This window comes from Bufo bufo, chromosome 6 (genome assembly GCF_905171765.1).
Source record: "Bufo bufo chromosome 6, aBufBuf1.1, whole genome shotgun sequence".
In the NCBI taxonomy this organism is placed as follows: Eukaryota; Metazoa; Chordata; class Amphibia; order Anura; family Bufonidae; genus Bufo; species Bufo bufo.
The window spans coordinates 12,701,687-12,727,716 of NC_053394.1; the positions used below are offsets into that span (position 1 = coordinate 12,701,687).

General features: G+C 49.1%; 1 protein-coding gene across 1 annotated transcript in view; it reads right to left on the reverse strand.

The window, feature by feature from the left end:
• SHOC2 (SHOC2 leucine rich repeat scaffold protein) overlaps window positions 1-26,030 on the reverse strand; it is a 50,870-nt gene that overhangs the window by 3,866 nt on the left and 20,974 nt on the right. Inside the window, exons 3-6 of the mRNA XM_040437556.1 lie at window positions 12,781-12,918; window positions 7,680-7,810; window positions 4,752-4,940; window positions 2,524-2,646 (exon numbers count right to left, since the gene is read on the reverse strand). Coding sequence (XP_040293490.1) covers window positions 2,524-2,646; window positions 4,752-4,940; window positions 7,680-7,810; window positions 12,781-12,918 — 581 coding nt within the window. The remainder of the gene's footprint in view (window positions 1-2,523; window positions 2,647-4,751; window positions 4,941-7,679; window positions 7,811-12,780; window positions 12,919-26,030) is intronic.

Consider the following 26,030-nt stretch of genomic DNA (forward strand, 5'->3'; position numbering starts at 1 on the left):
GGAGGCAGATACTGTACTTTTCGCCTCAAAAGTAGGTGGGAAATGCATCTTATGGGGCGAATGCTAATGCTCGTTAGTACCGGAGGACCAGGAAGCGCTCTGTGACCCCACACTGTGCACGCCGGTTCACAGCCGATAGCAGGAGGAAGACAGCGCGCAGGCAGTGAGGAGCGGCCGCGCGCAGGAGCAGGAGAGGCGAGCGATTTATTAAACATGAGGCTGGGGGCTGATCTGAGACAATGGGGGCTAACATGATAGGCAATGGGGGCTACAGAGGGCTGATATAGGGCAACGAAGGCTGCTGGGGGCGGATATAAGAGGCAGTGGGGGCTGATATGAGGTCTGAATGGGGGTCACTCACATTGGAGTCTGAGCTGAGGTCTTGTTGGGGGCCTTATTAACATTGGGGGTCCGATTGGGGCTGTTAGCTGAGGTCTTATAGTCCTCCTCTAAAACCTAGTTGCGTCTTATAGGGCGAAAAATACGGTAAATGGCAATGCAAAACTAAATTCACTGTTTATGTAATTGCCTCCAAATGGTAACGGCACTGCTGTAATCGGAAGTGAAAATAAAAAACCTGTGTGTTAAATATTCTATACCTCGTTTAATCATCCTCCCAACAGTAACTCTTAAAAAGGACGATTAACCACTTCCCTACCGCCATATGACTATAAACGTCAGCAGTAGATTTCAAAAACAGCCCACACCCTGTGTATTCATCTCTTCATATGAGCACAAAAAAAAAAATATATATAAGTGTTCAAAATGTCACACACACCAATAAAAGCTACAGATCGCCCCCACACAACTATGGGGTTCAAAATGTGGTGATGCAAAAAAAAAAAAAAAAAAAAAGCTATTTTTTCCAAATATTGAATTTTTTCCGGTATTAGAACACAAAAAATAAAAATTTACATACAAATGATGTGTTGTTAAAAATCAGACTGACCTGGAGAATGATGGTAACAGGTCAGTTTTACCGCATAGGGAACGTTGTAAAAACAAATCCCATACAACTATGTCGCAATTGCGTATTTTTTTTCCATTTTCATCCCATTTAGAATTTTTTCCAGTTTTCCCCTACATCATATGAGATATTAAATGGTGCCATTAAAAAGTGCAACTTGTCCAGCAACAAACAAGTCCTCATATGGCTACAGGGGGGCAGCGTACCCACTGGAGGTGCTACAGGGGGGCAGCGTACCCACTGGAGGTGCTACAGGGGGGCAGCGTACCCACTGGAGGTGCTACAGGGGGGCAGCGTACCCACTGGAGGTGCTACAGGGGGGCAGCGTACCCACTGGAGGTGCTACAGGGGGGCAGCGTACCCACTGGAGGTGCTACAGGGGGGCAGCGTAACCACTGGAGGTGCTACAGGGGGGCAGCGTAACCACTGGAGGTGCTACAGGGGGGCAGCGTAACCACTGGAGGTGCTACAGGGGGGCAGCGTAACCACTGGAGGTGCTACAGGGGGGCAGCGTAACCACTGGAGGTGCTACAGGGGGGCAGCGTAACCACTGGAGGTGCTACAGGGGGGCAGCGTAACCACTGGAGGTGCTACAGGGGGGCAGCGTAACCACTGGAGGTGCTACAGGGGGGCAGCGTAACCACTGGAGGTGCTACAGGGGGGCAGCGTAACCACTGGAGGTGCTACAGGGGGGCAGCGTAACCACTGGAGGTGCTACAGGGGGGCAGCGTAACCACTGGAGGTGCTACAGGGGGGCAGCGTAACCACTGGAGGTGCTACAGGGGGGCAGCGTAACCACTGGAGGTGCTACAGGGGGGCAGCGTAACCACTGGAGGTGCTACAGGGGGGCAGCGTAACCACTGGAGGTGCTACAGGGGGGCAGCGTAACCACTGGAGGTGCTACAGGGGGGCAGCGTAACCACTGGAGGTGCTACAGGGGGACAGCGTAACCACTGGAGGTGCTACAGGGGGGCAGCGTAACCACTGGAGGTGCTACAGGGGGGCAGCGTAACCACGGAGGTGCTACAGGGGGGCAGCGTAACCACTGGAGGTGCTACAGGGGGGCAGCGTAACCACTGGAGGTGCTACAGGGGGGCAGCGTAACCACTGGAGGTGCTACAGGGGGGCAGCGTAACCACTGGAGGTGCTACAGGGGGGCAGCGTAACCACTGGAGGTGCTACAGGGGGCAGTGTAACCACTGGAGGTGCTACAGGGGGCTTTAAAACTGCTGAGAGTGCTTTAGGGGTGGATGATAAAAAAACTGAGAAAAGTAAAAGGTCTTAAAGAGAAACACCGCAGAGAAGAGTCTGAAATAACATTGTGGTCTGCTTCCAGTGGAGGAGATCAGAGGACACGCCACTGGATGTAATCGGTAAGTAGTGCTGTATTGTCCTGTATGTGCAGAATGTAATATTTATCTAAATACGTCTAGAGCACTATGGCTGGGGGGGGGGGTATACTGTGCAGTATATTGTCGTGGGGTCCAAGCTTGATGAACAGCCCTAGGCTTTTGGGCCACTAAATCTGCCCCTGGGTGGGAAGACCCTGTACCTACCTCAATAGAGACCAAGCCGGACACATCCTCTGGGATCTTGGTCAGCTGGTTAGTAGCCAGGTTCAGCTCCACCATGCTTGTCCACGTCCCAAAGTCCAGGGGTAGAGAAGTCAGCTGATTGTCCTGTGGGTGGGAAACCGCAACTATGAAGGTGACGGATATTGGTGAAATACGCATCAATACATCTTGTGTGGATTTCACCCTGCACCCAGACGACACCAGACCAAGCGCCGTCCATTCTGGCCATCACGACCATCAGCTATTTCTACGTGGCTGCGGCAGGCTTTGTTCGACGGTTGCATTTAAGGCCTCTTTCACACTTGCGTTGTCCGTATCTGTCGTGCACTCCATTTGCCGGAGGTGCCCGCCGGATCCGGAAAAACGCAAGTGAACTGAAAGCATTTGAAGACGGATCCGTCTTCAAAATGCGTTCAGTGTTACTATGGCAGCCAGGACGCTATTAAAGTCCTGGTTGCCATAGTAGTAGTGGGGAGCGGGGGAGCAGTATACTTACAGTCCGTGCGGCTCCCGGGGCGCTCCAGAATGATGTCAGAGCGCCCCATGTGCATGGATGACGTGATCCATGTGATCACGTCACCCATGCGCGTGGGGCGCCCTGACGTCACTCTGGAGCGCCCGGGGAGCCGCACAGACGGTAAGTATACTGCTCCCCCGCTCCCCACTACACTTTACCATGGCAAACAGGACTTTATCGTCCTGGCAGCCATGGTAACCATTCAGAAAAAGCTGAACGTCGGATCCGGTAATGCACCGAAACGACGTTTAGCTTAAGGCCAGATCCGGATTAATGCCTTTCAATGGGCATTAATTCCGGATCCGGCCTTGCGGCAAGTGTTCAGGATTTTTGGCCGGAGCAAAAAGCGCAGCATGCTGCGGTATTTTCTCCGGCCAAAAAACGTTCCGGTCCTGAACTGAAGACATCCTGATGCATCCTGAACGGATTTCTCTCCATTCAGAATGCATTAGGATAAAACTGATCAGGATTCTTCCGGCATAGAGCCCCGACGACGGAACTCTATGCCGGAAGAAAAGAACGCAAGTGTGAAAGAGCCCTTACTTTAAAGGGAACCTGTCACCGGGATTTTGTGTATAGAGCTGAGGACATGGGTAGCTAGATGGCCGCTAGCACATCTGCAATACCCAGTCCCCAAAGCTCTGTGTGCTTTTATTGTCTCAAAACACCGATTTAATACATATGCAAATTAACCTGAGATGAGTCCAGCGTGAAGGAGCCCAGCACCCTCCGAATCTCCTCCTTGCTCCCTGACGTCACAAAGCTAGAGCGCCGTAATCTCGCGATGCGTGAGCTAGCGCATGCGCAGTTCGTTCCCTGAGGCTGATGCCAGCACAGGGAAGTAATACTATGCCGACACTGCGCATCGCGAGATTACAGTGCTCTAGCTTTGCGATGTCTGGGAGTAAGGAGGAGATTCGGAGGATGCTGGGCTCCTTAACGCTGGACTCATCTCAGGGTAATTTGCATATCTATCAAATAGTTTTTTTTACACACCGAGCTATGGGGACTGGGTATTGCGGATGTACTAGCGGCCATCTAGCAACCAATGTTTATATATATATATATATATATATATATATATATTTTTATGAAAAAAACTAAATGACATTTTCTTTCTTTACTCTAATTCGGAGACCCTTGCGATGCAGTATTTCTTGGTACTATTTTGGGGTGCATATGACTTTTTGATTATATTTCATGGTGCGACCAAAAGCAGTAATTCTGAGGTTGGGAATCCATTTCTTCTATATTTTGGACATTTTCAGACCCCACAATCATGTGTATTCCTTTTATTGTTTACACTGTCTAAATAATAAATGGGAAAAAGGAGGATTTTCCTATTTTTTTTTTTATATTTGTGTTTAAAACATTTTCAAGAAAAATAAAAAATGTATTAAAACTTTGGAACAGGTTGATGGCTTTACTAGGCCCCTGCTGCCATGACAACTGATTGGCACCCAGAAATGGTGTCACTGGGCAATAGTGGGACTGGGGGAGCACCTGCTCAGATGACTGCAGCATGGGAGGGGTTAAGTCCACAGAGGTTTCTTTCATCTCCGCCATAAGGGCACCCGTGACTGATTGGCAGCCACGTGCCGTCTCCCGTGGGTGCATTACTGCAGGACCGGCACTCCGCTGCAGTAATGGTGGCCGGGGGGGTTACGAGCACAGATGACGGATGCGCACTCACCTTCATGTTCAGCTTGCTTAATACTTTCGCTCTGGAGAAGATTCCAAACGGGATTTTATTAATGCGATTATGCTCCATATTGAGGGAGTAAATAGTGGAAAACTGGGACGGGCCCCCCACGGGGTAAGACTGGAAACAGTTCCGGGCCAGGGTCAGGCTCGTCACCTTCACCAGGCTGGAGAGGAGGCCCTGCGGGGTACAAGAGCGGGTGAAGGGTTAAACCGCAGCTCAATCACAGAGTGTAATGAAAGGTTCTGAAACGACACAAAGTAAATCCAATTCCTCAGCGGTTTAAAACCCCCGCTTGCGATCAGTGAACGCAACCATTATGTACAATTACAGATTTAAAGCGGTATTCACATGCCATAAACGGGTCTCGCCTCCAGGACCCATATCTATCCTGTGCTACGCCTGCATCCAGGCAGGAATCAGGGGACAGAAATGGGGAAACCCTTTAAATCCAGGTCTAGGAACCTCCCCATGATGGGATTGTCTACGGAAGGACACTGCAACAAACCCTCAGCTGTGAACCCCCGTGGTAGGTCAGGATGGATTCGGCACCTCACGTTCGGAAACTATAAATTCTCCGACGAGGAGCAAAGACCTTACAAATGGTGATGAACTAACGCAGCGCATGGTTCAGTCTGCTGCTCTCTAATATGCTCTATGTGTAAGCTTCTCACCTTTTAAGGCCTCTGCTTGCTGGCAGTGAACAGAAGCATCACCATTTACTATTAGAGGCTGGAAACCCTTAAAGACCTGGTACTTCCCACTGCTGAAAGTTTGTTACAATTACATCCACTTTAGACAATCATCTCTGGTGGAGGGAAGGAGGAACTCCACCAGATCTTTCTGCGGTCTGGCCCCCAAAGCTGACAATCTGAGGATGTGAATGCGTGCCCTAGGTGTGACTACGTAGAAGATTTCCTACAGTAAAGGGTTTTAACAGAATGCCCTTTAAGGAGGAGAAAAAAAACATACACTGCTCAAATGGAAGTGACTCACAATGGAGTAAAGTGGAAAGCGCGGCCCGAAAGCCGAGAAGACCCCTCCATACACCACCCAATCTGCAGTCAGAGGAGTCGTACTGTCACTTTAAGGCCAAATTCAAGGTTACTACACAAAGGGCAGTTAACCCTTTAGTCTCAAAAAGTATTCACATCTCTCTAAGCCTCTCCTGTAAAGGAATGTGGAAAAGCAAGCATTTAACCCCGTAACTGCTGCATGGTGCCAAATACCGGAAGACTACATGCCATCTCTCTTCACGTCTACTGGCAGATCTGGGGTTAAACCTGCAGCGTGAAGAGATGCCGAAATCTTTTAGCAAGAAAACATGCATGAGAGGGGGAGGCCGAGAGGGAACGAGAGCGCTGCCGTCTGTAGCAGCAGATCTAGCGTTAGGGCGTGTGCACAGGAGGGAAGAATTATTGGCAATTGCTGCAATCATGACTAATTTATGAAGCCATTTGCAGAAAATTCTACTTCCCGTGTTGACAGTAAATGTTATATGCCTGAAATACGGGGAAGGGGGGGGGGAAGGGGGGGATAACATAGGATAAACTCATCCAACCTTTATTTATATCACATATAGAAATAAGTCGCTGTGTACATACATTACTTATCCTGTATTATACTCCAGAGCTGCACTCACTATTCTGCTGGTGCAGTCACTGTGTACATACATTACTTATCCTGTACTGATCCTGAGATACATCCTGTATTATACTCCAGAGCTGCACTCACTATTCTGCTGGTGCTGTCACTGTGTACATACATTAGTTATCCTGTACTGATCCTGAGATACATCCTGTATTATACTCCAGAGCTGCACTCACTATTCTGCTGGTGCTGTCACTGTGTACATACATTAGTTATCCTGTACTGATCCTGAGTTACATCCTGTATTATACTCCAGAGCTGTACTCACTATTCTGCTGGTGCAATCACTGTGTACATACATTACTTATCCTGTACTGATCCTGAGATACATCCTGTATTATACTCCAGAGCTGCACTCACTATTCTGCTGGTGCAGTCACTGTGTACATACATTACTTATCCTGTACTGATCCTGAGATACATCCTGTATTATACTCCAGAGCTGCACTCACTATTCTGCTGGTTCAGTCACTGTGTACATACATTACTTATCCTGTACTGATCCTGAGATACATCCTGTATTATACTCCAGAGCTGCACTCACTATTCTGCTGGTGCAGTCACTGTGCACATACATTACTTATCCTGTACTGATCCTGAGTTACATCCTGTATTATACCCCAGAGCTGCACTCACTATTCTGCTGGTGCAGTCACTGTGTACATACATTACTTATCCTGTACTGATCCTGAGTTACATCCTGTATTATACCCCAGAGCTGCACTCACTATTCTGCTGGTGCAGTCACTGTGTACATACATTACTTATCCTGTACTGATCCTGAGTTACATCCTGTATTATACCCCAGAGCTGCACTCACTATTCTGCTGGTGCAGTCACTGTGTACATACATTACTTATCCTGTACTGATCCTGAGTTACATCCTGTATTATACTCCAGAGCTGCACTCACTATTCTGCTGGTGCAGTCACTGTGTACATACATTACTTATCCTGTACTGATCCTGAGTTACATCCTGTATTATACTCCAGAGCTGCACTCACTATTCTGCTGGTGCAGTCACTGTGTACATACATTACTTATCCTGTACTGACCCCGAGTTACATCCTGTATTATACTCCAGAGCTGCACTCACTATTCTGCTGGTGCAGTCACTGTGTACATACATTACTTATCCTGTACTGACCCAGAGTTACATCCTGTATTATACTCCAGAGCTGCACTCACTATTCTGCTGGTGCAGACAGTCGCGGCATACACCGGCTGCTCTGGATTTCCGTAGCCCGGGCCCCTCCCGTCTGTTCTCACCTCGGGTAAAGTGGATATATTGTTATTCTCCAGGTTCAGCTCGTCCAGTTCGCTGCATTTCGCTAACGAGCGCGGAATCGCCGATAGCCGGTTGTATCGCAGTCCGAGGCGGTTCAGGCTGGAGAGATTTCCTAAAGAAAACAGAACACAGGAGTGAGATCAGGACGATGGGAAAGATGGCGGTCGATTCCAATGACCAACGACCCGAAGCGGTGACGCTCAATGACTCGCAGAGGGGGGCGGCCATGTCTGCTCATTAGCATATATAAAACTCCTCCCCCTCCATTCACAAGCATGCAAGCCAATGAGAATGGGGGCGGTTCTGCTTCGATGGGGCATGGAGCAGTGACCCATCGGTCCATGGTACACAAAGTGTTAATGTCTGCGCTCCGCAGGCGAGACACAGAGACCCGGGAAATAACTAATTATGTGTTCAGAGGGGCCGTCTGCCCCGACACGGAGAGAGGCAAGAGGCGACACGACGGCCGCTAATCCGGGTAATGAGGCCTTTCAGCCATGTTCTTCTTCCCTGGTAGTGGGATTATCAAAGTCTGGAGGGAGGGGGTGATGTCATAAAGGGGTGGAGCCTATATCACTCAAACAAGGTTAATGAGGCCTGGAAGAAATCCCTCAAAGGGGCCCGATCCCAAGGCTTTCGCTCGAAACTCTTCCCACCATTACTGACCAGTAGAGCTGCACGCCAGCGCCATATGCAGATGAGTTCTCCAGTGCCCGCTGGGCGTGTCCGGGTCCATCAGCGCCAGTTCACTGACCCAGGTGACGCCCTCTGTATCGGGGTCCCAATTATTGCTGCGCAGGCACCGATCCTGGTGTAATGGCCCCGTCATCAGGTTCTACAGTTACTTGGCCAACGCAGCAGCGACGATGCCAAACAGAGGGCACATGACGGCATGAAGTTACATTGTGGCGCATGCACAGGAAATGAAAATGTGAATCCTCTCTGCCCAGAACCGTGCCAGCGCTCTGCTGTATACAGGAAGAGGGGTTGGATCAGCGCGGATGCACCAGGACACCTGCACAGGTCGGATTCACCCCACGGACACTGAGAACCAATCCGCATAGAAGACGGGAGTTTCTAAGGTAAATTAGCTGTGGAGGGCACCGAGACTGCTGGGGGTCCGACACGCCGCACCTAGGTATGGCAGCTTTGTTCTAGTATGTGGACCCCGCAGGGGGGTCCCAATTCAGTATCTCAGAGACCAAGTTGACGGCCTGTCATGAAGAAAACCCCTTTAATAAAGCTTAAAGGGGTTGGACACTTTCTGGTTATTGTTGATCGATGCGTTTGTGAGATGATTACACGGAGCTTCCTAAACTAGTGTTTGCTGAAATTCTGCCCCATTTTCTATATTTCATGAGGTACCCTCCCGTCCACACAGAGGTCCTGTCATCTGCACTTGCACTGTAGGGAGGTTACAGCGCGGTGGCATGGAGAAGGCATCGTCACAGGACCCTCCATCAGCAGGACCTCTGTGTGGACGGGAGGGGGGGGGGGGGGGGGCGTACCTCATGAAATACTACATTACAATCATCTTACATACACATTGGCCAACGGGAGCCAGAATGTGGAAAACCCCTTTAACCACTCTACAGCCTTCTAACAAACTTCACATTTCAAATCCTCTTCATTTTTAAGATCTCTGCTTCCTGTAAGTGAATGAGAACATTCTTGCTTCCATTCAGTGGCAGTAAACCTGTACACAGAACGTCCTGCTCTCCGCGGATTCCATTGTATTCAGTGCAGACAAAGCTCTGTGAGCTGAAAACAACAGCTGCTGCACAAATCTCTGTTAGGCCTCTTTCACACTTGCGTTGTCCAGATCCGTCGTGCACTCCATTTGCCGGAATTACACGCCGGATCCGTAACAACGCAGGTGTACTGAAAGCATTTGAAGACGGATCCATCTTCAAAATGCTTTCAGTGTTACTATGGCAGCCAGGACGCTATTAAAGTCCTGGTTGCCATAGTAGTAGTGGGGAGCGGTATACTTACAGTCCGTGCAGCTCCCGGGGCGCTCCAGAATGACGTCAGGGCGCCCCATGCGCATGGATGACGTGATCCATGCGACACGTCATCCATGAGCGTGGGGCGCCCTGACGTCACTCTGGAGCGCCCCGGGAGCTGCACGGACGGTAAGTATACTGCTCCCCCGCTCCCCACTACACTTTACCATGGCAACCAGGACTTTAGCGTCCTGGCAGCCATGGTAACCATTCAGAAAAAGCTGAACGTCGGATCCGGTAATGCGCCGAAACGACGTTTAGCTTAAGGCCGGATCCGGATCAATGCCTTTCAATGGGCCTTAATTCCGGATCCGGCCTTGCGGCAAGTGTTCAGGATTTTTGACCGGAGCAAAAAGCGCAGCATGCTGCGGTATTTTTTCCGGCCAAAAAACGTTCCGGTCCGGAACTGAAGACATCCTGATGCATCCTGAACGGATTTCTCTCCATTCAGAATGCATTAGGATAATCCTGATCAGGATTCTTCCGGCATAGAGCCCCGACGACGGAACTCTATGCCGGAAGAAAAGAACGCAAGTGTGAAAGAGTCCTTACAATGTATCAGTCTGCACTTCCTATTCTGGATACAATTGTATCCACTTCTCGGCAGGACCAGAGATATACAGGTTTACTGTCTCTGAATGTATACCATGTTCTCATTCACAGTCAGAAAGCAGAGATATTCAAATGGAGAGAGTGTGACGATGCCTACCAGAACGCCGCCGACACCGCTTCTACCTGCGTGTCAGGGCTTTTGGCGGCCAGTAGAAATGGGGACTCATGACTATGAATTGTCACCTACCCACAGCGACCACAGGGGGAGCCATAGTCTGATATGACAGAGCCTAAATTGTGTTTTAATTCACCGTTATTTGCAAGACCTCTGCTTACAGTCAAAGAAAGTGAGCATCCATTACATGCAGAGGCTGAAATCTTTTCCTGCTTTGCATTTGGAGGATGAAAACCTATACAAAACTATCACTGCTGGCAGGTTTGTTACACTGTATCAGTGTGGTCAATTCTCTGTCAGCTACACCTACCAACTGTGCAAATCTTATCTGCTCTGAATGTCAGACTGACAGCTCATTATATATATATATATGATACATTGTAACAAACCTTCAGCAAAACAAGACTAGAATGGATTTAAAGCCCCGGGATAGACAAAATTACTGTCCTTGCTTACTGACAGCAAGCAGAGTTCTAGAAAATGGCGAGGAATATAGAATCTATGAAAGAGGTGACACTTTTGAGCCCTATTGTCAGCTTGGACTGTCCCTTTAAGGCGACAAACCTCACGAAGCTGCTGACAACCTGTAACGTTGCGCTCATATCAGGGCTTCACCGCAGGTTTCTCATTTACCAAAATACAGGGTTGTGACATTGCCGGGGACAGTGTGGAAACCACAGCAATGTTGTCACTCCCTCCCTGCAGGTCTCCAGAGGAGGAAGCAGGTGAGGAACCAGAGCAGGGCTAGACATGGCGCCAACACTGCCCGAGTATGCCGCCCATCAGCATCATGTGGACGATGGAGTCAAATCCGCGGACCAGCAATATGCAGAGGCCGCACACTGGGCACGTGTCATGTGACCGGACACATGTATTACCCGTGCGGTTCTGGCTCGGACCCCGGGGCGGCCATTACTGCCGGATGAGCAGTCAGTCATTGGGCAAAGGGAATAAAAACCCAACCTGCCAGGAAAAGTGCTCCTTAAGGATACTTTCACACTTACGGCAGTGTGATCCGTCGTCGGAACTGCCCGCCGGATCCGCAGATCTGCCGCTGACTGAAAGCATTTGTGAGACGGATCCGGATGCGGATCCGTCTCACAAATGCATTGCAAGGACGGATCAGTCCTTGTCATGCGGAAGGACGGATCCGGCACTAATACATTCCTATGAGAAAGAAAGCCGGATCCGGCATATCTTCAGTTTTTTTGGCCGGAGATAAAACCGTAGCATGCTGCCTGAACAGTCAAAACGACTGAACTGAAGACGTCCTGATGCAAACTGAACGGATCGCTCTCCATCCAGAATGCATGGGGATATGCCTGATCAGTTCTTTTCCGGTATGGAGCCCCTGTGAGGGCACTCTATGCCGGAAAAGAAAAACGCTAGTGTGAAAGTACTCTAACATGAGGCCTATCGTTTTAGCCAATGTACCATCTCTGCTTCCAGTCAGTGAATGGCAACAATCCTGCTTACAACCACAAAGACAGAAAATGTCTAGAATCTGCTGCAAATTTGTTAAAAATCAGTTTTGTTGTTGAATTTTGGGGCAGATTTCACAATTTACGTGAGGCTACTTTCACACCTGCGCTTTCCCTTTCCGCTATTGAGATCCGTCATTGGATCTCGATAGCGGGGGAAAACGCTTCCGTTTTGTCCCCGTTTATTGTCAATTGGGACAAAACTGAACTGAACGAAACTGAGTCACCAGAATGCATTCTGTTCCGTCGGTTGCGTTCAGCAGCGTTTTTCTGTCCGCGATGTAGTGCGGAGCAAGACAGATCTGTCATGACTCACAGTGTAAGTCAATCGGGGCGGATCCGTTTTCTCTGACACAATAGAAAACGGACCCGTCTCCCATTCAGTCTTGGCTATTTTAAAGATAATACACCTGGATCCGTTCATGACGGATGCAGACGGCCTTCTACTTCTCACAGCTGAGGGCTTGTTACAATTGTATCCTTTGTGAGATAATCATCAGCTGCACAGATCTCCTTCCTGTCCCGATTCTTGTTACAATGTGTCAGCGCAGGAAAAATGTATCAATCCAGGATGCTCAGCAGAACTCTAGATTAGATACAAATGTAACAACCCCACAGCTATGAGAAAAATTAGACTGATTGGCTATGGTAACCTGAGAATGTAAAGACTTGTGTCCAAATTCACTGACAGCAAACAGGGAACGTTGCAGAACCTTTAATTCCCCAACACGGGATGGCCTAAGGTCTCATATTGCGGACGCAGCCCCAACAAATGCATGGATTTTCCAGCATTGTAAGTTCATTTTAAAGGGCCAGTAAAGCCAGCAGCAGATGCATGTCATACAGCGCCCCCCAGAGGTCTCCTCACCTATTGTCTCTGGCAGGTCCAGGAGCTCGTTGTGCTGCAGGTCCAGGTTGGTGATCTGGGTGCAGTTGCCGATCTCTTTCGGAAGGTGTTCCAGCTGATTGTGGGCTACGTCCAGCGTGATGAGATTACACAGCTCCCCTGCGGAGACACAGAAAGCAAACTGAGGACGAGGAGAAGCCGCAATCACCCGGTGCCGAGCGCGGCCGCGGCACGCAGTCTCTTAATGTTCATGCTCCGTTTTCAGCCATGCGCTGGATTTTCATTAGTGTTGTTTGGACGAAAATTACAATGTTAATCCCAGATAAGAGCAGATTACACACAGGCTGCCATTTTAATCTAATCATTTGGTAAATAAATGCGAAACAGCGGCCAAAATCCCAGAATACAGAACGACAAGAGAAATCACAGGACAAATGTTAAAGGGAAAGGCAACCTCCAAATACAGGATAAAAAGGAGCTTTCCAAGAGTTCAATACCGAGAGCCAATCCAAAATGCAGGACATCTCTCCAGAGCTGCACTCACTATTCTGCTGGTGCAGTCACTGTGTACATACATTACTTATCCTGTACTGATCCTGAGTTACATCCTGTATTATACTTCAGAGCTGCACTCACTATTCTGCTGGTGCAGTCACTGTGTACATACATTACTTATCCTGTACTGATCCTGAGTTACATCCTGTATTATACTCCAGAGCTGCACTCACTATTCTGCTGGTGGAGTCACTGTGTACATACATTACTTATCCTGTACTGATCCTGAGTTACATCCTGTATTATACTCCAGAGCTGCACTCACTATTCTGCTGGTGCAGTCACTGTGTACATACATTACTTATCCTGTATTATACTCCAGAGCTGCACTCACTATTCTGCTGGTGCAGTCACTGTGTACATACATTACTTATCCTGTACTGATCCTGAGTTACATCCTGTATTATATTCCAGAGCTGCACTCACTATTCTGCTGGTGCAGTCACTGTGTACATACATTACTTATCCTGTACTGATCCTGAGTTACATCCTGTATTATACTCCAGAGCTGCACTCACTATTCTGCTGGTGCAGTCACTGTGTACATACATTACTTATCCTGTACTGATCCTGAGTTACATCCTGTATTATACTCCAGAGCTGCACTCACTATTCTGCTGGTGCAGTCACTGTGTACATACATTACTTATCCTGTACTGATCCTGAGTTACATCCTGTATTATACTCCAGAGCTGCACTCACTATTCTGCTGGTGCAGTCACTGTGTACATACATTACATTACTTATCCTGTACTGATCCTGAGTTACATCCTGTATTATACTCCAGAGCTGCACTCACTATTCTTCTGAACAAATAAGTAATTTAGTGATAGAACTTTCTATGTAAATTATTGCTCTACGACTTCATGAGCGTCGTCTCGTCTGTAAATCACAGGAAGATATAAGCATTTCCCGATGCCAATAACTACATGAATTGACGGCTCCCAGGATATAAAACAGACGTGTGTAGTACACTGGGGGGGGGCAGAGATTAGAGGTTTTCTGTATCTTATTACGTTTGCTGTATATTTTTAAACAACTCTTTATAGGGGTCGGTCAGTTCACATGCATGCAGCAAGTAAAGATCGTTATCAAACTATCGGCACCGACATGCAGGTGGAGGCTGCGCTGGGAAGGGCCCCCATTCACTTATACTGGGGAGGGACTGTGCATGCGCTAGTTCCCCTCTCCGTCTCCAGTATAAGTAAATGGTGGCGACTGATAGACGGGATCCTCCATCAGCGTCCATGTTGACAGTGCAGCTGTTACAATAAACTGACCTTTAAGTGTCAGTCTGCACTGTAGTTCTGGCTTTCTACTTGTGACCTATGGCTACGTGAATACACAATATGGCGGCGCCTCCTAGAAAAGGCAGAGTTGTAGTGTATGAATTCGGCCTCCCACCATCACACTGCATTCAACAACATGAAGTAACCATCGGCATCTAGAGAAACTCTGCATACAATGATATAGTAGTAACCACACTGCAACAGACCAGATTATAGTCACATCGGCGCAATCTGCTGCGTCTCCAGGAAGACGTCTTCCAGAAGTGCCAGGCTCAGAAGTAATTAACTACTGCAATGACAAAACTGGTGAGCCCGCCCTGCAGGGGAAGAACTCAGAGTACTGCAAGGAGTTGTCTCTAGGCCAGTGTCAGAGCGGTAAAATTTGACTGACTTTATTTGATGCACAGATCTGAAAGCAATGCATAGTCAGTTAAAATGACAAATTCCAAGCTGCCTGCAGCCACCACTAGAGGGAGCTCAGGAGCTTACTGCATACTGTGTTATTACCGAGGCCTGCAATCACCACTAGAGGGAGCTCAGGAGCTTTCTGCATACTGTGTTATTACCGAGGCCTGCAATCACCACTAGAGGGAGCTCAGGAGCTTTCTGCATACTGTGTTATTACTGAGGCCTGCAGTCACCACTAGGAGGAGCTCAGGAGCTTACTGCATACTGTGTTATTATTGAGGTCTGCAATCACCACTAGAGGGAGCTCAGGAGCTTACTGCATACTGTGTTATTACCGAGGTCTGCAATCACCACTAGAGGGAGCTCAGAAGCTTTCTGCATACTGTGTTATTACCGAGGCCTGCAATCACCACTAGAGGGAGCTCAGAAGCTTTCTGCATACTGTGTTATTGAGGTCTGCAGCCACCACTAGGGGGAGCTCAGGATCTTATTGCATACTGTTTAATTACCGAGGCCTGCAATCACCACTAGGGGGAGCTCAGGAGCCTACCGCATACTTTATTCTTGAGGTCTGCAGACACCACTAGGAGGAGCTCGGGAGCTTACTACATACTGTGTTATTACCGAGGCCTGCAATCACCACTAGGGGGAGCTCAGGAGCTTACTGCTTACTGTGTTATTACCGAGGCCTGCAATCACCACTAGAGGGAGCTCAGAAGCTTTCTGCATACTGTGTTATTACCGAGGCCTGCAATCACCACTAGAGGGAGCTCAGAAGCTTTCTGCATACTGTGTTATTACCGAGGCCTGCAATCACCACTAGAGGGAGCTCAGAAGCTTTCTGCATACTGTGTTATTGAGGTCTGCAGCCACCACTAGGGGGAGCTCAGGATCTTATTGCATACTGTTTAATTACCGAGGCCTGCAATCACCACTAGGGGGAGCTCAGGAGCCTACCGCATACTTTATTCTTGAGGTCTGCAGACACCACTAGGAGGAGCTCGGGAGCTTACTACATACTGTGTTATTACCGAGGCCTGCAATCACCACTAGGGGGAGCTCAGGAGCTTACTGCTTACTGTGTTATTACCGAGGCCTGCAATCACCACTAGGGGGAGCTCAGGATCTTATTGCATACTGTTTTATTACCGAGGCCTGCAATCACCACTAGGGGGAGCTCAGGAGCTTACTGTATACTGTGTTATTATTGACTATATAAACACTATGCAGTGCGCTCCCTCTAGTGGTGGCTGCAGGCAGATACATTTTGACCTCTACAACTATGCAGGTGATTTGGATCTAAACCGCAATAAAAACTGAAATCGCAGTAAGAATTAATCCCCCTTATACTGTAGGACCCAAGAAACCTCTTTTCTGTTGCTCCTTGCTGTAGGATTTCTGCACCAGTTTGGAGGCAGGACAGGGGGAGGGGTGGTGGCATGGCGGGCTCACCAGGGAGGGTAGCCTACTTCTCATTTTTTGTCTCTGTAGTAGCTATTGACAAAGCTTCCCGACTGAGCCTCTCACTGCAATGATGGAATACAAGGAGTCCGATGCAAAACGGTGGCTGAGAATCGGGAATAAAGAGGAGCAAGCTCCAAATGGAATTTAAAAATCTGCTGTAATTATAAACAGCGCGTTTCAGGTCAGAACAATGCGCCAAAGTGACTAAAAAGGTAGAAAAACTGACATGACCAGCAAAGACTGCAAAACAAAGAAGCAAGCAATATTGTAAGAAAAGGACAGCTAACGCGTTTCAGGCCTGAACAAAACTGAAGTGGTGGAAAACGGATGCACGCCAGGCGCTAGCTGCATCTAACGTGAAGGAGGAGTTACAAGACGTAGTATAAAAATGCCAACACGAGTGATTCAACGCGTTTCAGCATTCAAAGGGGTTGTCCAGTAATTTACAAGTGATGACCGATCCTCAGGACGGACCACCACTATGAGCAGCAGGGGTCTGACTTCGGATACTGGGTGGAGCTGGTTACTCCATCGGGGGCAGCGCTGCGGTCAATGGACGGAGCTGCGGATTTTCAGCGGAGAAGCTTCTCAAACAGCTGAGGTTGGTTGTATAAATAGCAGGAATCTGAAGAACGCCAAGTGCTAGCTGCTAAGTAATGATGGGAAACTGCAGCACTAACGCATTTCAGGCCTGCATCAGTAACTTAGGAACTAATTTTCTAATGACTGCCAAAAAGTAATAGAAACTGACCACCCCAAAAATCTGCCCCGGATTCAGGGAAGGAGGGAGCCTATTACGGGACTGGAAGGGGTGCCGGTGAGAACATGGCGTGGAGCGCGGACGGCAGCCACGGGGAGATCTGTCATAGTGGGAGCTGCAGCAGGAGGGCGCAGGATGCGGAGTGTGGGATTCTCTGGGCTGCACATCTGATGGAAAGTGGCGGCCGGGGTCAGGAGGTCACAGCCGTTGATGGCAGGAAGCACATCCCATGCATTGCGCTTGTGTTTGGGGGCTCTCTGGGGCGGCTGCGGCACACGGCATGGATCTGGCAGTGTGATCAGTGCTGTACCCAACCTACACAGCGGGAGGGGGGCAGATAATATACGATAAAGCGGGGTTATAAAATTATACGGCACACGGACAACGTTGAATAAGTATTTAGCAGAGCGGCTTCCTGCACATATCAGTGCTTGACCGAGAGTCCTCCTGGAGGCGCCGTCCTCGCCATACGGGCTCCATTTACAGCAGCCGGCGCTCCTATACACAAGGCTTAAAGGGGTTGTCTCCTCATGGACAATGGGGGCATATCGCTGGGACCCGCACCTATATTGAGAACAGAGCCCTGCAAGTGAAGGAGGGCGCACTGCGCATGCGCAGCCGCCCTCTATTCATTTCCTATGGGTCCCCAGAGGACCTGCACCCATCAGAAAATGGAGGCAGATACTAGCGATCTGTCCCCATTGTCTGAGATGGGAATACCCCTTTAAGTATCAGAGCACCCACTCAGTTTTCGTCATCTCACCTCTATATGTCTAGACTAAAGCCGCCCCATGTTTTAGGGGGGGGGGGGGGGGGTCTACCATCTTGGATGTCTAGTATAGTGTTGGTGGGGGGATGCGACGCTGTTCATGTCACCGTCCGCACTTTGTCCGGTAATGTCCGGCCTCTGTCCCGCTCCTCACAGACAGATTGCTTCTGGAGAGTATGATGAAGCAATCTCAAGATCCTGACGCTGGGAATCTACTTTACGTCAGTGGAAAAGAATTTTTATCCTGCACCAAAGCGGAGACTCCAGCGGGAGGTCAGCATTAACCCTCCGCTGCCCGACCGCAGATGTCCTTATAATGAAAGGGATCGTATAAATCTTTTGGATTGTGAGGGGAAAAAAAATGCCATTCACCGTTTTCCTGAACGCACCAAAAACAGGAATGTCCATTCTTCACGGGGTTAAAACATGGACGCCACGGCAGGAGTCTGCTTGTGGTTTAGTGCCATTTAATGGAGGTAAACCAAGAGCGGGACCATGGCAGAAACCGAGGCGTCCTGACGGTCTCTGCAGCTGGATATGTGGCAGACTCCGACATTGTCCAAGTCCGTGGTGTGAACATACCCCAACAACGAGCGTTTACTGAACAGCGGCGACTGTTATATTCAGGTCTAATCTTGCACTTGGCCCTTTAAGAACGGAGCAGCCATCCTTAGAAGATTGATACATCTGTATGGTCTGGTGTCAATATGTATCAGTCTCTAAGCCCATAGAAAGTAACAAAGTTGCGGAACGAATCTGGATCCATTCATTCTCTATGGGGCCGGAAGAGATGCGGACAGTACACAGTGTGCTGTCCGCATTTCCGGAGCGCGGCCCCGATCTTACGGTCCGCGGCTCCCGGGGAAAAAAAAAAAGAGCATGTTCTATGCGGACAAGAATAAGCAGTTCTATGGGAGTCGGCCGGGTGTATTACGGATCCGCAATACACTACGGATGTGTGAATGGACCCTTAAAGGGGAAGTAGCGGTCTTTTATACAACATTCATCTAGGAAGGAATGCAGACACGGCGGGAAAACTTCCTCCTCGAATGTAGCGCGAGCGGCTTCCTTGTTTACAGTGAGGTCGTTAATGGCGTACTCTGGACGTGACGGGACCAGCCACCTTCACGTCTAAACCAGGACATCAGGCCAATTCTGTGACATTCTAGCCTCCAGCTGTGGTGAAACTACAACTCCCAGCATGCCCCATTCACTTCTAAGGTAGTTCTGAGAACACTCAAGCAAGTGTGCATGCTGGGAGTTGTAGTTTTACTACAGCTGGAGTATGATGATGCCTGTTCTATACAATGACCAGAGGTGAAGGCCCCCCATATACACAGATGTCGGCGCAGACAAAGATCGGCTGACCCCAATATTCAAGCCCGATGCTTCATGGTCTGCATTCTGCAGTTATTTTATCTTTTTGCGGAACGGACATACGGATGCAGATGATCCGTGCGTCCTATACTTGATCGCAAAATGCAGACCATGGACCCATTGATGTCAATGGGTCCACAGAAAATGCGGATGCGACACAGACAGTATCTGTATTTCGTGGACCCCAAAATACATAGTGTTGTGCATGAGGCGGTTATATCTAGTTCTATTCACTATACCCAGAGGATAAACCCAGCGTTATACAGACCCGAATGTCACATCTATTCCTAAGAGATATATATATATTATCTCATTAGATTCAAGCATCAGGATGAGCGTTATGGAAATGTAAGAGGCAATGAATAAATCAGGTAGATCAGGCCGACATTATACAAGAGGCCGAAATAATAACGCCATGGATTATGGATCAGGTTTCCTTATTGTAGCGTGTGATCTGTGGGGTACAGTCTTGTAAGGACCAGCGTGTGAGGTACTGCAGCTCCGTCCTATTCATTTACAAGGGGTCCACCGCAGGACCACGCACCGCCGCCAGCTAAAGGATTGTGCAAGGAAAGGCTAAGGTCACTAAATCAGCGCTGCAGCCCCTTCATTCTCAGGATTGTGGGGGTCCCGAAGGTCAAACAGAAAAAGACATCGAGCATAGGAGAAAAATGCTGTAAATAAAGGGTAACCCGTGTATAATGAAAAGTTCTGCAGCTTTCTAACAGACCATTCAATTCAATGGTTTCAAGACCACTGCTTGCCATCAGTGAATGGGAACATAAAGAGGCTGAACTCCTATAAAGATCTAATACTTCTCAAAGCAGAAAGTGATAAAATAGCCTGGACTCCAGACTGATACACTGTAACAAACCGGGCTACAGAGAAACCTGTGCTGCTCAGGTTAACTCAGAGGACTGATACACTGTAACAAACCCTCTGTAAAGTTTTGAGAAGGAATGCACAGGTTTTCAGCCTCTGGATGTAAACAAGAATGTTCCCATTCATTGACGGCAAGCAGAGATGGAAATGGCACGGAACTGAAACAGTCTATTAAGGCTACTTTTACACTTGCGTTAGGTGCGGATCCGTCTGGTATCTGCACAGACGGATACGCACCTATAATGCAAACGCTTGTATCCGTTCAGAACGGATCCGTCTGCATAAACAGCTTTTTCAGATCTGAGTTTTCACATCGTGAAAACTCATATCCGACTGTATATTCTAACACAAAGGCGTTCCCATGGTGATGGGGACGCTTCAAGTTAGAATATACTGAGAACTGTGTACATGACTGCCCCCTGCTGCCTGGCAGCACCGGATCTCTTACAGGGGGCTTTGATCCGCACAATTAACCCCTCAGGTGCCGCACCTAAAGGGTTAATTGTGCGTATCATAGCCCCCTGTAAGAGATCAGACCCCCTCCCTCCCCAATATTATATTCATTGGTGGCCAGTGCGGCCTCCCCTCTCCCCCCCCCCTTGTTAAAATCACGTTCCGAATCCCCCATCATTGGTGGCCAGTGCGGCTTCACATCTCTACTGCAGTCCTGGTTGCCATGGTTACTTAGCAATTTTTAGAAGCATTATACTTACCTGCGATGTCTGTGACCGGCCGGGCGCTCCTCCTACTGCTAAGTGACAGGTCTGTGCTATAAGCAATGCGCCACACAGACCTTTCACTTAGCAGTAGGAGGAGCGCCCGGCCGGTCACAGACACCGAAGGTAAGTATAATGCTTCTAAAATTGCTACGTAACCATGGCAGCCAGGAATGCAGTAGCGTCCTGGTTGCCATGGTTACCGATCGGAGCCCCAGCGATTAAACTGGGACTCCGATCGGAACTCTCCGCTGCCACCAATGATGAAGAGGGGGGGGGGGGGGGGGGGTCGGCCATTTTAATTAGGGGGGGGGGGGGGGGGGGGCCGGCCGCACTGGCCACCAATGAGTTAAAAACAGGGAGGGAAGGGGAGGCCGGCCGCACTGGCCACCAATGAGTGAAAAACAGGGAGGGCGGGGTGGTCTGCCCCCTACTGCCTGGCAGCATCTGCCAGGCAGTAGGGGGCAGTGATGTACACAGTTCATTTAGTATATTCTAACTTGAAGCGTCCCCATCACTATGGGAACGCCTCTGTGTTAGAATATACTGTCGGAGCTGAGTTTCACGATCTAACTCAAATCCGATGGTATATTCTAACAGAGGCATTCCCTTGGTGATGGGGACGCTTCAAGTTAAAATAAACCATCGGATTGGAGAAAACTCCGATCTGATGGTATATTAATAGGGACTCCTGACTTTACATTGAAAGTCAATGGGGGACGGATCCGTTTACAATTGCACCATATTGTGTCAACGTCAAACGGATCCGTCCCCATTGACTTGCATTGTAATTCAGGACGGATCCGTTTGGCTCCGCACGGCCAGGCGGACACGAAAACGCTGCAAGCTGCGATCGGGTGTCCGCCTGCTGAGCGGAACGGAGGCGAAACGGTGCCAAACTGATGCATTCTGAGCGGATCCACATCCACTCAGAATGCATTGGGGCTGGACGGATCCGTTCGGGGCCGCTTGTGAGAGCCTTCAAACGGAGCTCACAAGCGGAACCCCGAACACAAGTGTGAAAGTAGCCTAAGATGTTGAAAACGTGTTCTGACCTATTACTTCTCAGAGCTGAGGGTTTGCTACAATTGTATCCAGTCTAGACAACTTTGCACCGGATAAACACATCATCAGTGCAAATCTCTCTCCAGTTTGTTACAATGTATCAGTGCAGGTAAATGCATCAGCCTAAAGCCCGGACTGTATAAAACTGTATCTGACCCTCAGCTGTGACAAGTTATTACCATTTGCACAGATTTAAAACTTATGGATATAAGAAATGACAGCAAGCAGAGATCTTGAAAACCGTAAGGAACCAAAAAACTGTCTCTTGCAGAATGTTTCTTTACACAAAGATGAAGCAGAAAATCCCACGAACGCGTCCTGAACGGCGACCTGTATACCGGATACGTGGAAACTGCCCCCGATCCTGCACCGTCATTACAGGCGACATTTGTAACTATGTCTGAGAACGGCCTCCTACCCCACAGTCCCGACCGGCATGCCGCGCTTTGTAATCCGAGATACTTTTCCTGTTCTATTAAGAGGCAGGAAGTTCCTATTCTTGATTTGTCGATGGGGGCGAGAGGACGCAGAACATTCACCGCTCGTTCAGACGTCCTCGCTGATCCCCCAATATCCATCTGCAATCTCAGCGCAAATACACAATCGTCCTGGGATTGAAAGCTGAAGACATTTGGCAAAACTTCGCCCTTAGGATCACATCCTATACTCTAGTCACACCCAGAACTGCACACGAAGCCTCTACCAGTCAGCTAGCTCCATTGTGGTGCCCGGTGGAAGATACAGGCCTCCCCTCGGGCCACACATTTTATCAATACATGCACTAGAAAGTAGTAGATTAGGAAATTCCAACTGGCGAACAGTCAAATTGTAAATGCAGCTCTTGATGGGACTGGAGTACAAGACATGTTAACTATTAGGAAGGAAGAGCAAAGTGTACGACTTTAGCACCAGATTACCTGGAAGTTTCTGATGCTCCCATGACACATTAAAGGGGTTGTCTCACGTCAGCAAGCGGTATTTATCACGTAGATGAAGTCAGGGCACTTTCACACTTGCGTTATTCTTTTCTGGCACTGAGTTCCGTCCTCGGGACTCTATACCGGAAAGAACTGATCCGTTTTATCCTAATGCATTCTGGATGGGGAGCGATCCGTTCAGGATGCATCAGGACGTCTTCAGTTCAGTCACTGTACGGTTTTTGGAAGGAGAAAATACTGCAGCATGCTGCAGTATTTTCTCCATCCAAAATTCTGGAATACTTGCTGGAATGCCGGCATTATTTTACATTGAAATGCATTAATGCCGGATCCGGGCCTAAGTGTTCCGGCAAAACGGACCCGGTTTTGCGGTCTGCGCATGCGCAGACCTTTAAAAATGTGAAAAAGAAACACCAGAACCGTTTTTCCGGATGACAACCGAAGAGACGGATCCGGTATTGCAATACATTTGTGAGACGGATCCGCATCGGGATCAGTCTACAAATGATATCCGTTTGCATACAGATTGCCGGCGATGGAACTGTGAAAGTACCCTTAAAGGGGTATTCCGGTTAGATTAAGTTATCCTCTATCCATTCCCTAACTATTAGTTCCCTGGGGGTCCCTACTGCTGGGACCACCACCGATCACGAGAACGGGGGTCCAGTATCCCCCCTGAAATGAACGAAATGGCCGGTTGGGTAGGCGTGTGGCCTCTCCATTCATTTCTATGGGAGTTCCAGAGATAGCCGGATACAGAGCTCCATTATCTCCGGAATTCCCACAGAAATGAATGGAGCTGGTCGTTCCGTTCATTTCAGGGGGGCTGCAGGGGATACGGGGCCCCCGCTCTCTAATAGTTATCCCCTATCCTGTGAATAGGGGTTAAAAAGCTAACTGGAATACGCCTTTAACTTTGTCTACATGATAAAGTTAGACAACCCCTTTAACTTGACATTAAAACCCTTTCTTAGCGTCCTAGAAGGCACCACGCAGAAGATCCCTCAAGCAGCCAATGCCCAGGCCATATGAAAGGGGTCGTCAAGGACTGAAATAATGATGACCTATCCTCACTATCTGATGAGTGGGAGCCCCACTCCTGGCACCCCCACCAACAAGCTTTTGGAAGGTGCTGCGGCACGCTTAGGTGAGCGCTGCGGCCTTCTTTTTGGCGTCAGTTACATGGCCGCTGTGCAGCTCAGTCATATTAAACTTAAAGGGGTTATCCGAGTTATGGGAAAAAAAAAATTAAAACCTCATAAAATTCATCAGGACATACATATACATTGCTTAAGCTTGATTTCTTAAGAGAGAAACCCATATGTCCACCTTCTCATGGTTCTGTCATTGCTGGGTTTACATGCTGAGGGGGCGTATAACAAAGCCTGAGACCTCCCTCATGAATATTTGTGGGCGTGAACAACCTGACCTTCCCCTCCCCCTGCCCTGCACAACCTAAGTTTGCATTTTAAAAAACAGTCACATGATCATCTCCTAGCTCACACAGGCAGATCTTCCTGTCACATTGCAGATACAGCTACGGCTCTATCTATAAGATGGACATATCGCTGCATCTCAGCTACCGCTGCATCTCAGCTACCGCTGCATCTCAGCTACCGCTGCATCTCAGCTACCGCTGCATCTCAGCTACCGCTGCATCTCAGCTACCTCTGTATCTAAGCTACCTCTGTATCTAAGCTACCTCTGTATCTAAGCTACCTCTTTATCTAAGCTACCTCTTTATCTAAGCTACCTCTTTATCTAAGCTACCTCTTTATCTAAGCTACCTCTGTATCTAAGCTACCTCTTTATCTAAGCTACCTCTGTATCTAAGCTACCTCTTTATCTAAGCTACCTCTTTATCTAAGCTACCTCTTTATCTAAGCTACCTCTTTAAGCCATCGCTGTATCTAAGCTACAGCTGTATCTAAGCTATTACTGTATCTAAGCTATATGATGGACAATTATTTCCTTTTTTCCCCAGGGGGGGTATTAACATTATAATGGGGACTGGTTGAGGGGGTCAGGGCTGTAATAACAATCCCCAGAAGCGGGAGGGGAACGTGTAAACTGGCCCAAGTGAGGGAAGGAGCCAGACACATACCCTGCTGCTGCTGGAGAAAATCTATCACCTCGGCTCTGGTAAGTATCGCACATGAGCGATCGCTTACCATCACGGAGGCTGTGTGAGGAGAGGGAGATAGGGGCGGGCACCAGAGGCTCTGACGTCTCGCTTACAGAGCCGGGCCACGCCTGTAAACAAAACGTCATCAGCAGAGCAGAGCCGAGGCAGTGTGAGGAGAGCTGGAGGGGGGAGGGCACCAGAGGCTCTGACGTCTCGTTTACAGAGCCGGGCCACGCCCTCAAGCAGGGAGACGGCTGTAAACAAAACGTCATCAGCAGAGCAGAGCCGAGGCAGTGTGAGGAGAGCTGGAGGGGGGAGGGCACCAGAGGCTCTGACGTCTCGTTTACAGAGCCGGGCCACGCCCTCAAGCAGGGAGACGGCTGTAAACAAAACGTCATCAGCAGAGCAGAGCCGAGGCAGTGTGAGGAGAGCTGGAGGGGGGAGGGCACCAGAGGCTCTGACGTCTCGTTTACAGAGCCGGGCCACGCCCTCAATCAGGGAGACGGCTGTAAACAAAACGTCATCAGCAGAGCAGAGCCGAGGCAGTGTGAGGAGAGGGAGAGAGGGGCGGGCACCAGAGGCTCTGACGTCTCGTTTACAGAGCCGGGCCACGCCCTCAAGCAGGGAGAAGCTTGTAAATGAGACGTCAGTGCCTGAGCAGGGTTGATGACGTCGGGGGTCACATGACCCAAATGTGAACTGGCTAAGGCTACTTTCACACTAGCGTTCGGGGCTCCGCTTGTGAGTTCTGTTTGAAGGGGCTCACAAGCGGCCCCGAACGGATCTGTCCAGCCCTAATGCATTCTGAGTGGATGCGGATCCGCTCAGAATGCATCAGTCTGGCTCCGTTTGTCCTCCGCTGCGCTCAGCAGGCGGACACCTGAACGCAGCTTGCAGCGTTCGGGTGTCCGCCTGGCCGTGCG